General features: G+C 47.7%; 1 protein-coding gene across 1 annotated transcript in view; it reads left to right on the top strand.

The window, feature by feature from the left end:
* Positions 1 to 180: 180 nt before the first annotated feature.
* The window catches only part of LOC135827813 (inactive peptidyl-prolyl cis-trans isomerase FKBP6-like), a 19,005-nt gene continuing 5,742 nt past the window's right edge, over positions 181 to 13,443 (top strand). Inside the window, exons 1-6 of the mRNA XM_065340242.1 lie at positions 181 to 266; positions 3,252 to 3,383; positions 4,739 to 4,809; positions 8,529 to 8,588; positions 9,086 to 9,145; positions 9,729 to 9,875. Of these exons, the coding sequence (XP_065196314.1) occupies positions 3,290 to 3,383; positions 4,739 to 4,809; positions 8,529 to 8,588; positions 9,086 to 9,145; positions 9,729 to 9,875 (432 nt within the window). The 5' untranslated portion in view covers positions 181 to 266; positions 3,252 to 3,289. The remainder of the gene's footprint in view (positions 267 to 3,251; positions 3,384 to 4,738; positions 4,810 to 8,528; positions 8,589 to 9,085; positions 9,146 to 9,728; positions 9,876 to 13,443) is intronic.

The following is a 13,443-nucleotide window of genomic DNA, read 5'->3' as shown; positions in this document are numbered from 1 at the left end:
GACACGGACTAGCATTCGAGCTTGACTCTCACTCTCTCTTTCTCTCTCTCTCTCTCTCTCTCTCTCTCTCTCTCTCTCTCTCTCTCTGTCTCTCTCTCTCTCTCTCTCTCTCTCTCTCTCTCTCTCTCTCTCTCTCTCTCTCTCTCTCTCTCTCTCTCTCTCTCTCTCTCCCTTAGTTCACTACAATGGATATCTTGAATACTCGGAGGAGCCGTTTGACTCAAGTCGCCTTCGTGATGAGCAGCACTTGTTCCGACTGGGTCAAGGTATGTGCCAGTGTTTCACCACAGTAGTATATGTCGAGCCGGTTCTTTGATTGGCACATGCCCTGCCCGGAAAATGGGGTATTATCAAGAGTACATGAAAACCAGAGTGTGCAGCTTGGGGCCTTTTCTGCTATGGGTGTCTGTCACGGCGGAATTCCGTGATTACATCATATTTGGCGCAGATCTGAGGCGGGAAATGGCGTAGTGCGTACAACTGAGCTGCAGTTGTGCAGAAAGAGACCTGCTTGAATCCTGCTTGTACGCACTACATCACTAAGGGGCCGTCCGTAAATATCGAACTTTTTTCACCAAACGAATTATTTTAGTTTAGACCCAACCCCTCCCTCCCTCCCCCTCAGAACGTAAAAACATGTTGAGATATACATGCGTATACAACAAAAGTCGCAAGTGTGTCACTGCTCCTACGGCCATGTACATGTATCGAAGTTTTCTGAAACGAAATTGGTCAACCCCCTCCCACCCCATAACGAAATTGTTTCGTTTCGTGAAAAAAGTTCGATAATTATGGACGACCCCTAAAATGATGTAATCACGGAATTCCGCCGTGACAGCCACCGATCCGAGCTGCACACTCTGGTTTTCATGTACTCTTGGTATTATTGATAGTACCCCATTTGGGGGGTAAGAAATGGGCACCCTGTTTTTTTACATGAAAAATGATTTTGAGGGTGTTGGAGGTTCAACCGGTGGGGGTAAGACCCTCTGATTCTGGGATGGATTATTGAAAACAATGAATGAAAACTCATAGATTTGCATTATTTTGAACTGTATTTTCAAATATTCGGCTCGTTTTTTCGTTGCTAGTTCCATCTTCTTCTATCTTCACGCATTCCATGGTAATTTCAAGCTTCATTACCTTGGTAGCTCTCGTCTTGACTCCATCGCTTCAGCTTCAACCACTTTCATATCAGAGAGTCGAAGGCATTTGCGTTCATTGATTAGTTTGACGATCCGGATAAATTCCTTAACGTCAACATCTTCAGCCTCAACGCTGCATGGATACGTTGCATCACTTCTTCATTTTAAAATGTAACGAGACACCCTGAAATACGATTCTTCGGGTTCCAACATGATGTGGAGTAACACCGAGTCGTCCGCTTCCAATAAATCGCCAAAGTCGGTGACACCACTATGTGCAGGGATGAGGATTGGACAATGTCCATCCTGGAAATGGCCCTGGCTGAATCGAATACAGAATTCACCAGCAGCAGTGGGTGTTAAATAGTGTCTGGAATTCTGACCCTCTCCAAGAGCTTCTAATTATACTCTGTTGAAAGAAGAAGCAAAGTGCTTGACTTGTCATCCGGAAACACTCGAAATAAGATCTAGATGTCTACATGCTGCACCGGCTCATTGAATGGGGGGGGGGGGGGGTCCGTTGTCGACCAAAGGATCGAAATCGGTCAGACTTGCGGAATTCTTCCGATCCTCGACGTGGCTCTGGCAAGGAGAGCATCGCTGCCCCAGCCATCAAGACGGCGAAGGCATCGCACTGGGCTCCAGGTTCAGCTCGGTGTGCAGTGCGGGACGATGAGACGTGAAATGTCACGAATTATCCAAACCGACGATAAGTCGCCACAGCTGGCAGACTGCGCTGGAGCGATATCTCAAACGATTTCATTGATGACTCCTTCTGTACTTTCACAAGAGTCATGTGCAGTCAAGGCAACTGACACCCGTCGACTGTCAGCATTTCACAACCGCTGTTCTCGCTTTATCCTTGACGTCAGCAAGTCGGAGCAACCGTTGACAAGAAAAAAAATGGAAAGACATGTCATCGCTCACACTCTCTACGGACCATTCCAGGCATTGTGTATTCCAGGCATTGCCTTGAATACACAATTATGGAGAAGTTGATAACCTCTGCCATACTGGCTAGAGAATGTTTGCCGGAACAGCCATCGATTAATTTGTCTGGGTTCTTTTTTTTCTTGTCAACGATTGCTCCGACTTGCTGACGTCAAGGATATAGCGAGAACAGCGGTTGTGAAATGCTGACAGTCGGCGGGTGTCAGTTGCCTTGACTGCCCATGACTCACAGCCGTAAAGTAACGTTGAGAGGACGACTGCGGAGTAAACGTGAATCTTGTTTCGCACGGAGATGTGGTGGTTCCCGAAGACAGCAGAACGCAGGGCACCGAAAGACCGGGAAGGTTTGTCAAGACTTGAAGACACCTCAGCCGACAACTGGCCATCGCCTGCAATACAGCTCTAGTCGTGTGACTGTGCTGTCTTGCATGGTTGCAGCAGCAGCAGCAGGCCGAAGAGCTAAGATGGTGCTGGCTGTGGCAGAAACTGCCGGAATCCTATGAGCGATGTTAGTGATAGCCCCAAGTGGCAGCGTCGTCTCCGAGCTAGATGCTAGTATCAACCGGGCTTTCTCGGGCAGCTGCTGAATAAAAAGTTCACGGAAGATGCCCCGCCATCCATCGTGTGGTCAGCCAATAACTGCTACATCCGCCGTCGTAACAGCTGTGTTGGCATAAGAGAAGGAAAATGTGTATGTAAACTGTGTGTGTGCATGCACAGTACACTGTCTGCCTAGTCAACTGACCGCTAAAGCTACGGGTACAGGTATAGTGCCGTCATCGTGCATATCAGCTGCCGCCTCAGCTCTGCCGCTTGCTGCGATCCAGTGTCCTGTGCAGAAAGCCCAAGATCACCAAAATTGGCCAAAGGACACCAAAGTTACGACGAGATAAGTAACTGGGCTTGCGTACCTAGTGCTTTCCTTGAAATTATCTGGAGTCCTAAAGGGTTAACGCCCGATCGTATTTCAACAAACGTCAGATAATACTATATTATGCCGTTTTGATGTTCACATGTTGTTGTTGTCGCCGCCGCTGTCGCTGTTGTTGTTGTTGTTGTTGTTGTTGTTGTTGTTGTTGTTGTTGTTGTTGTTGTTGATGTTGTTGTCTTTGTTGTTGCTGTTGTTGTTGTTGTTGGTTGCTCATGCCATTACAGGTGAATGTCTTCTTGGCTGGCAGATTGGAGTGTCAACAATGCGCAAGGGAGAGGTTGCTCAATTTCTCATCAGCCCCGAGTATAGCTACGGGGAAATGGGCTGTCCACCCAGGATCCCTGCCAAGGCAACCAGTAAGCGCTTAGCTGCTGCCATGGTGTGTGTGTGTGTTGTGTGTGTGTTGTGTGTGTTGTATGTGTGTGTGTCTGTGTTTGTTGTGTGTTTGTGTGTGTCTGTGTGTTGTGTGTGTCTCTGTGTGTGTCTGTGTGTGTTTGTTGTGGGGGGGGGGGGGGGGATTGGGCAGTCTCTAGCACCTGTCGCTAATCTTCATCTAGTCCGTTTACAACAGAAAGGTTGCAGGCTGTCTAAAAGAGTGCTCGATGCCCAGGGGCAGAACTACTTACCACAAGTAGAAGAGGGTGAACAATTCGTTGCGACTCTGTGAGTTTCACGCACTAGGCGATGTGCTTTGTGGATATTATACCGTATTTTCCGGGGTACAGTCGTCCCTCTCTAATCCGGCACTTGTTTATCCAGCACCCTTGCAAACCAGCACACTTTCTGGCAAAACGGATTTCTTCAGTTCATTTTCTACGCTTTAATCCGGCACTTGAATTCCGCCTCCAGCAGCGATTTTCTGCAACAAATCACTCAAACTGTGCATAATTCGATTTTCTAATCCGGCAGTTGTACATCACATACTGTCAAGGAGCATTGTAACATACACAACACCAAGAGTTCATAACTATGAACTCTTGACAACACATGTAACATACACTTGGGAATATCCTATGCTAGTGTATGTTATAGACATGCATTCCACAAAGTACTTGGATTGACACAGAAAATTGCTACGTTTTGACGTACGACACAAACATGGATGTTTTAATAGGTGGGCCGGGTTGGAGGGAAGGATTTGATAATCCAGCACCCTTGTTTATCCAGCAGAAAATTCCGTTGCAAAAGGTGCCGGATTAGAGAGGGACGACTGTATAAGCCGCATTGCATTATAAACCTCACCCAGATTTGTTTTCACAAAATACACCCATCTACCATGGTTACCGTACTTGCGCGATTAGAGCCCTCTCTTGAATAGTGCCCCAGTATCTCGAATAGTCTCTAAGAGCCAGTGAAAATGATACCCTCTCTTGAAAATGAGTATGTAATATTGTCACGTTTCCCTCCAACATACCTATGTTCTATGGGACTACAGTTTCGTGTTCTCGTGATTCGACATTCCATTGAAAGTTGTTCACGAATTGCTGAGTGCCGTGTGTGTGTCCACGTGTGTGTCCACGTGTGTGTGTGTGTGTCCACGTGTGTGTGTGTGTGTGTGTCCACATGTGTGTGTGTCCACATGTGTGTGTGTCCACATGTGTGTGTGTGTGTGTGTGTGTGTGTGTGTGTGTGTGTGTGTGTGTGTGTGTGTGTGTGTGTGTGTGTGTGCATGTGTGTGTGTGTGTATGTATGTATGTATGTGTGTGTACAGTGTTGTTTGAGATTGAAATGCTGCAGTATATTGATCACAAAGCAGCTGACGACTTTGCCGATTTCTCAAAAGTAAGTATATGTACTGCAGTGTTCGGGGTAGTTGCGGTTGTATATGTGACTGTGTCAGGGTCCGCACCACTCCTTGAATTCCTTGAAAGTCCTTGAATGTCAAAGCCGGATTTGAAAGTGCTTGAATATCCTTGAATTTTCGTGTGGGTGCTTGAATTTTTGAAAAAAGTGAGTTTTTCCTTGATTTTGGGTTTGAATGCGGTAGATCTACTCACGTTCATGCAGTAGGTCTACGCGCACTGCTGGGTACCCGTAACCGGTACTGTAGTCCGTAGATCTAGTACCAAGAGTGGATCCACTCTTGGTAGTACTGATAGGGATCTCAGCGCGTGAGCTGCGCAGCCTGTTTGCGCAGGTGAGATTTTCGATCCCAAACGCGTCCAGTGCAGAAACCCTGAAAAATAACATTTTTTTCGAAATATATCAAGTTGAAGAAGACGGTAGAAATGGCTGAATATTGCGTCCAGGAAAGCACGTTCTACGGCCATTTCCAAGCTACCTATCTCCCAGGCACTCTCTCAGAGGAATTATGGAGGGTCAAAGAGCACAATAGTTCACTCTTGGACGCAGCGTGAACACCTCTTCTTCTGAGCGCGATGTCTTCTCTCTGAGTGATAATGGCGGCGATGTTCCAACCAACGGCTAGCCCACCAACTAATGTCCTTGAATGTCCTTGAAAAAATGGGGTTTGGGGCCCTTGAAAACCCTTGAATAATATTTTCATGACTTGGTGCGAACCCTGCTGTGTGTGTATGCGTGTGTGTGTGTGTGTGTGTTTGTGTGTGTGTGTATGCGTGTGTGTATGCGTGTGTGTATGCGTGTGTGTGTGTGTGTGTGTGTGTGTGTGTGTGTGTGTGCGTGTGTGTACATGTGTGTGCATGTGTGTATTTATGTGTGTGTGTGTCTGCGTGTGTGTGTCTGCGTGTGTGCATGTATGCGTGTGTGCATGTATGCGTGTGTGTGTGTGTGTGTGTGTGTGTGTGCGTGTGCGTACGTGTGTGTGTGCAAGCCAACATGTCATGGATGGGAGACACCTGGGAAAGTGTGTGCATAGCTGTCACTTGCACCAACCTACATTACTGCACTGATATGTATTAGCACAGCATGACAAGCTGCATGTACACTGTAGCTATATTGGCCTGCGCCACTCAACCGCCGTATTTGCCAGAGTATAACTCGCACCGGAGTATAGTGCGCACCCCCTTCCCCCCCCCCCTTTTTGGAGCAACGCTTAAGGTATATGCATATCCGGAGTATAATGCGCAGCCTTAGATTTCAGAGAGTTATCAATCAGAAAGGCAGTGCTGTAGTGCAACCATTGTCAGAATGTCTCATAAGAGTATTGATGCGTACGTTTGTATAATGTACATGCTACAGTTGTGGGTGTCGTACTCATCATGATTTACCCCAGTGTAGCTGGGCTGTGCTACAGTTGTGGGTGTCGTACTCATCATGATTTACCCCAGTGTAGCTGGGCTGTGCTACAGTTGTGGGTGTCGTACTCATCATGATTTACCCCAGTGTAGCTGGGCTGTGCTACAGTTGTGGGTCTCGTACTCATCATGATTTACCCCAGTGTAGCTGGGCTGTGTTACAGTTGTGGGTCTCGTACTCATCATGATTTACCCCAGTGTAGTTGGGCTGTGCTACAGTTGTGGGTCTCGTACTCATCATGATTTACCCCAGTGTAGCTGGGCTGTGCTACAGTTGTGGGTGTCGTACTCATCATGATTTACCCCAGTGTAGCTGGGCTGTGCTACAGTTGTGGGTCTCGTACTCATCATGATTTACCCCAGTGTAGCTGGGCTGTGCTACAGTTGTGGGTGTCGTACTCATCATGATTTACCCCAGTGTAGCTGGGCTGTGCTACAGTTGTGGGTGTCGTACTCATCATGATTTACCCCAGTGTAGCTGGGCTGTGCTACAGTTGTGGGTCTCGTACTCATCATGATTCACCCCAGTGTAGCTGGGCTGTGTTACAGTTGTGGGTCTCGTACTCATCATGATTTACCCCAGTGTAGTTGGGCTGTGCTACAGTTGTGGGTCTCGTACTCATCATGATTTACCCCAGTGTAGCTGGGCTGTGCTACAGTTGTGGGTGTCGTACTCATCATGATTTACCCCAGTGTAGCTGGGCTGTGCTACAGTTGTGGGTCTCGTACTCATCATGATTTACCCCAGTGTAGCTGGGCTGTGCTACAGTTGTGGGTGTCGTACTCATCATGATTTACCCCAGTGTAGCTGGGCTGTGCTACAGTTGTGGGTGTCGTACTCATCATGATTTACCCCAGTGTAGCTGGGCTGTGCTACAGTTGTGGGTCTCGTACTCATCATGATTTACCCCAGTGTAACTGGGCTGTGCTACAGTTGTGGGTGTCGTACTCATCATGATTTACCCCAGTGTAGCTGGGCTGTGCTACAGTTGTGGGTGTCGTACTCATCATGATTTACCCCAGTGTAGCTGGGCTGTGCTACAGTTGTGGGTGTCGTACTCATCATGATTTACCCCAGTGTAGCTGGGCTGTGCTACAGTTGTGGGTGTCGTACTCATCATGATTCACCCCAGTACCAGTGTAGCTGGGCTGTGCTACAGTTGTGGGTGTCGTACTCATCATGATTTACCCCAGTGTAGCTGGGCTGTGCTACAGTTGTGGGTGTCGTACTCATCATGATTTACCCCAGTGTAGCTGGGCTGTGCTACAGTTGTGGGTGTCGTACTCATCATGATTTACCCCAGTGTAGCTGGGCTGTGCTACAGTTGTGGGTGTCGTACTCATCATGATTTACCCCAGTGTAGCTGGGCTGTGCTACAGTTGTGGGTTTCGTACTCATCATGATTTACCCCAGTACCCAGTACCAGTGTAGCTAGTGTAGCTGGACAGTACATACTTACTATTACACACATATGGTTTAGGACTGGTCAGAGGTGGTAAACTAATAGTTTGAGGCATTGCACTACTTTTCGATGTGCAAAGTACATGATTGTATTTTCAATTTTTTCATATTCGGAGCATAGTGCGTACCTGTGATTAGGGCCTGAAAGAGCATATCTATTAAAGGTGCGCACTATACTCCAGCAGATACGCTACTATAAGTCTACAAATGTTCAGCCCATTCAAATTTCGGCATCCCAGGGCTAAAACCCCTTTCGGCCACATCAAATTTTCTGCCTGTACTGCTGCCACCTATACACTGTCACACTGAACATTGGAAAATAAATTTCAGCCGCAACGAATTTTCGGCCAAATATGACCAGGCCGAAAATAGCCGAAAATAAATATGCTGAACCGACATTTGTGTACTTTGTTCATGCAATGTAAAAACGGTGGAGACGATGTGCAATAAAACGATGAAAATATGAAGAAATGGTGTAGAGAAAAAATATGACGAGTGTTGTACAAAAACTTGTTTGAATCCATATTTTTTCTCTACACCATTTCTTCATATTTTCATCGTTTTATTGCACATCGTCTCCACCGTTCTTACATTGCATGAATAAAGTACACAAATGTCGGTTCAGCTAATTTTATTGATTGCGGTTATCAAATTATTGTCTCCTCGCCGTTTGTTTAAATAAATATGCGGCGAATATTTGTTGACTTACTGTAAGTCTCTCTCTCTCTCTCTCTCTCTCTCTCTCTCTCTCTCTCTCTCTCTCTCTCTCTTCTCTCTCTCTCTCTCTCTCTCTCTCTCTCTCTCTCTCTCTCTCTCTCTCTCAGGAGGAAAAGCAAGCTGCCCCATTTGAGCAAATCCTGGCTGTGATCAATGCAGAACGGGAGGTAGGAGCAGCCCAAAGCGTGTGTGCTTGAGTGTGTGTATTTGTGTGTGTATTTGTGTGTGTATTTGTGTGTGTGTGTGTGTCTGAGTGTGTGTCTGTGTCTGTGTGTGTGCTCGAGTGTTTCTGTGTGTGTGTCTGTGTCTGTGTGGTGTAGACCAGGTGTGCATTGGTGGTCGATTAACATGGCTTCGCAGGTTGTGTGGATTGGGCAGTTATCTGGCGCTAGTCTTGATCTGTCTCGTTCGGATCTTGTCCGCTATCGTTGCTATGAGAAAATCTGTGGGTGCACATCCAGTGCATTTTTCAGATTTCCGTGCTTCTCTTGCGACGGACGTATACATGGTATACATGGCATGTGGTGTGTGTGTGTGTGTGTGTGTGTGTGTGTGTGTGTGTGTGTGTGTGTGTGTGTGTGTGTGTGTGTGTGTGTGTGTGTGGTTTGTGTGGTGTGGGTGGGTGTGTGGTGTGTGTGTACGCATTCATTCATTGTTCGTACAGGCTGGTAATGACTTCTTCAGCCGTAAGATGATCAGCAAGGCCATGAGCAAATATGGAAGGGTAAGAATGGGCATGGTACGCTGCTATGGTCTTAGCTGCTAATGCTGCTGCTGCCCCTGATGCCCGTGATGCTGCTGATGCTGCTGCCCCTGATGCTGCTAATGCTGCTAAGGCTACTGATACTAATGCTGCTGGTGCTGACCCTGATGCTGCTAAGGCTGCTAAGGCCACTGATGGTGCTGCTAAGGCTGCTAAGGCCACTGATGGTGCTGCTGATGCTGCACCTTATGCTGCTGATGCTGCACCTTATGCTGCTGTTGGTAATGTTGCTAATGCTGCTGATGCTGCACCTTATGCTGCTGATGCTGCTGACCCTGATGCTGCTAATGCTGCTATGGCTACTGATGCTGCTAATGCTGCTGCTGCTGCTAATGCTGCTGCTGCGGCTGCTGATGCTAATCCCAGCGCCACAAGTTGCCATGGCTTCTGCTGTAGCATCGCTATCAAGTATCATTGCCTCCGGCAATAGCCATCATCAAAGGGCAAGCCAGTGTTGCCAGTGTTTGTTACCGCTGCACCATGAGATATTGCTATAAATACAATTGACAATTACGTATCGTCCCTCTGTTGTGGTTGTGCGTAGGCTATCGGCCTTCTGGAGAACATCAACTTACATAGCGAGCAAGAGGAGCACATCTGGAAACAGGCCCTGCTCAAGCTTTACCTCAACATATCGCTGTGTTGCATCAAGCAGACGAAGTCCGTCAGAGCTCTCATGTATTGTCGCAAGGTGAGCACTTTTTATTAACAGTAGAATGTGTGTGTGGGGGGGGGGGGGGGGGGGCAGTGTCTGCTCTAGGATTGTAGGACAGCCAGGTACACGTGTACCTGGCGCAACCATTTCAACCGGGTTGGAGCCGGGTACACATGTACCTGGCGCTGTCTCACCAGCCGAGTCACATGCTTTAACTGGTTGGTTGGTTTATTTTAATTCGGACAATAAACGGGAACTAGGCCCAATGAAATAAAGGCGAATGGCTAAGCCGCATTTAGAAAAAGAGAGGACAGGAATTAGAAAATTACGAAAGAAGAAGAAGAAGTATCTGACACATACAAGCCATGTAGTTAGTCCTTTCAAAGTTCGAAAGTGTAAAGTACTCGTACCAACCGGGTCACGGGTGACCCGGTACTATCTTTTCAACCGGGTGCAAGCGCCGCCCAACCGGGTGGATTACCCGACTCACCCGGCGCTGGAGCAGACACTGGGGGGGGGGGGGGGGGGTGTTTGTCTGTGTGTGTGGGGGGGGGATGTTTGTCTGTGTGTGTGTGTGGGGGGGGGGATGTTTGTCTGTGTGTGTGTGTGGGGGGGGGGGATGTTTGTCTGTGTGTGTGTGTGGGGGGGGGGGGATGTTTGTCTGTGTGTGTGTGTGGGGGGGGGGGGATGTTTGTCTGTGTGTGTGTGTGGGGGGGGGGGATGTTTGTCTGTGTGTGTGTGTGGGGGGGGGGGATGTTTGTCTGTGTGTGTGTGTGGGGGGGGGGGGGGGGATGTTTGTCTGTGTGTGTGTGGGGGGGGGGGATGTTTGTCTGTGTGTGTGTGGGGGGGGGGGGGGATGTTTGTCTGTGTGTGGACGTATGCGTGTACATGGTATTACCGTACTGGCAATATATGTTGCCGCAGTGAGGCCATGAAGCGTTACATTGGCACATGTTTGCCGCACGCAGGGCGTTACATGCAAAGTCGCACAGGAGCCGTTACACAGGTTTCTATATTGCCGCAGTCCTTTTATTGCCGCATCACTTTTTTGCTATTGCCGCATCACTTTTTTGCTTTTGCCGCATCACTTTTTCTTTTCATCCACATTGAAGGCACAGAAATTCAGTTGCTATCCAACTGTTACAAACCCGACGGCAAAGGGCGACAACGATATCAATACAAGACTGTATATTTTAACTATCAGAGTGCAAAACGACCTCGGGAAAGAAGAAACCATTGAGATCGCCAACCACTGAATGATGCGCCTTCGAGTGTCAGGACTTCCTGCTGCGTCCAGTTTTGAACTTTTCACCACGCGGTACACGTGCTTTCACAGTTTTCAGCCTTTTTTTGCAGTGCAAACTGCAATGAAAAGATCGTCGCACCCCGCCGGACGCGCGTTACGAACTCAACGAAAATTTGTCGCACTAGCCTGGTCGCGCGTTACGCCGCACCCCCCTGCGTTACGCGTTACGCGGCAACATATATTGCCAGTACGGTATATAACCCAATACTAGTTCAAAACTAATATTAGATAAACCTTGTTGTAGTTCACGCATATTGTTAGATTGACAGCATGAAACAAGGCTCTGCCAACCGCGGAAGGTTGTAGTACGGTCACTGTTTCCGAACACAGTCGTCCACCTTGTTTCATGCTGTCAATCTAACAATATGCGTGTACATCAGTCTGATCGCATGTCTGATCGCATGTCTGACCGCATGTCTGACCATACACAGTACAACAAGGGTAAGCAAAGCTAGTCTGTCGCTACACTGAGTTTCATGCCTTCGCAATCAACAGGCAATCCTCCTGTTGCTGACCATACATGTATATCCGACCATCTCAGGGTTATTGCCAGACCAAAAGTGAAGGGGGGGGGGGGGGAGGGGGGTCATCGGACCCAAATATTTGTGATCTTTACCTCCATTTTGGTCGCTATTTTCACCGACGCCAGTAAGTCACCAACCAACTTCTATTCCATGTATTTATTCACCGGCCACTGGAACCCGCCTTGACTATGGGTATCAGAGGCAACATACTGATTATAGGAAGCAATAGAGAAGTTCTGCAGAATGAAAATGCGTACAAACTTTCGCTCGACGTCATGAAGTGAGAAACTTCGCACGAACTGTCACAACTTTGGACGCGAAACTTGCAGAGAGCGCGAATGAACTTTCGTGGGAAGTTTCGTGAGATCGGGTCATGGCGTACATGCACTTGGCGCGTGCAAACTACGAAAATGTGCAGAACACAAAGTTCGTTCGAAAATTCGAGCACATTTTCGCAAGGCCTGTCGCGAAACTTGGTTTGCCTGTCGAGAAACTTGGTTTGAATTTTCGTTTTGCAGAATCTCTCTATTTACTCATACAGTGTGGATCGGCTATAGGGTTGTCAGCTATAGGGTTGTCAGCTATAGGGTTGTCAGCTATAGGGTTGTCAGCTATAGGGTTGTCAGCTATAGGGTTGTCAGCTATAGGGTTGTCAGCTATAGGGTTGTCGGCTATAGGGTTGTCGGCTATAGGGTTGTCGGCTATAGGGTTGTCGTCTATAGGGTTGTCGTCTATAGGGTTGTCGGCTATAGGGTTGTCGGCTATAGGGTTGTCGGCTATAGGGTTGTCGGCTATAGGGTTGTCGGCTATAGGGTTGTCAGCTATAGGGTTGTCAGCTATAGGGTTGTCAGCTATAGGGTTGTCGGCTATAGGGTTGTCGGCTATAGGGTTGTCGGCTATAGGGTTGTCGGCTATAGGGTTGTCGGCTATAGGGTTGTCAGCTATAGGGTTGTCGGCTATAGGGTTGTCAGCTATAGGGTTGTCGGCTATAGGGTTGTCGGCTATAGTAATATACCTCTTATAGTGATCGTATTCTCAAATTCATTTTCGTAAACCACCCCTTTCTATACATATCGGATCGGCTATAGTAATAATCGGCTATAGTAATATATCGGCTATAATATACGATTTCTTTGTCAAAATGATTTCATTGCATACATTTTTCATCGGCCATAGTGATGATCATAAAACATTATACATCGTACATGTACACATGTTAACGTCGCGGGGAGAAGAATGTTTCTTTCTTGCGTTTGTACACATATTATTGCTTGGTGGAGAAATAGGGGTCCAATGTAGACTGGTGTGTCCTTCGTGGCTTCGTTGCGAGGAATGTCTCAACAGCGTTCACATGCTGGTGAACATGCTCGCCCGCTCCCGATGAATGGAGGGCATTTCGTACCGTGTCTAATGCCTTGAACACCTCTGCATAGGAAGGCGGTGGTGGAGGAGGCAGAGCTTCTCCTTCATCATCCTCTTCTGGAGTTTCTTCTTCTTCTGCAAGCATCTGAACGATTGTAGCGGTATCATCTGATGGTGGGCAGGCGACTGGCAGATTGTCGTCAAGCTCATTCAATTGTGCGATGTCGTTGTCCAGTTCAGGGAAGACATGCTGTGGCTCAGCAAGTTCCGGACCCTCGACTGCTTGCAGACCTGCATGACACCAACAGTTTCGGAAGTGCTGCACACTAGCAGAATCTGCGTCTCTCGATTCTCCTTGTGTTTTGCGTGAGACTATGCTGCGTTTCTTCATAAACCGTTGCACATAGGAATG

The sequence above is a fragment of the Sycon ciliatum genome, chromosome 12 (genome assembly GCF_964019385.1).
Source record: "Sycon ciliatum chromosome 12, ocSycCili1.1, whole genome shotgun sequence".
Lineage (NCBI taxonomy): Eukaryota > Metazoa > Porifera > Calcarea > Leucosolenida > Sycettidae > Sycon > Sycon ciliatum.
The sequence above is the reverse complement of the archived record's forward strand: the minus strand, read 5'-3'. Positions and strand labels throughout refer to the sequence as shown.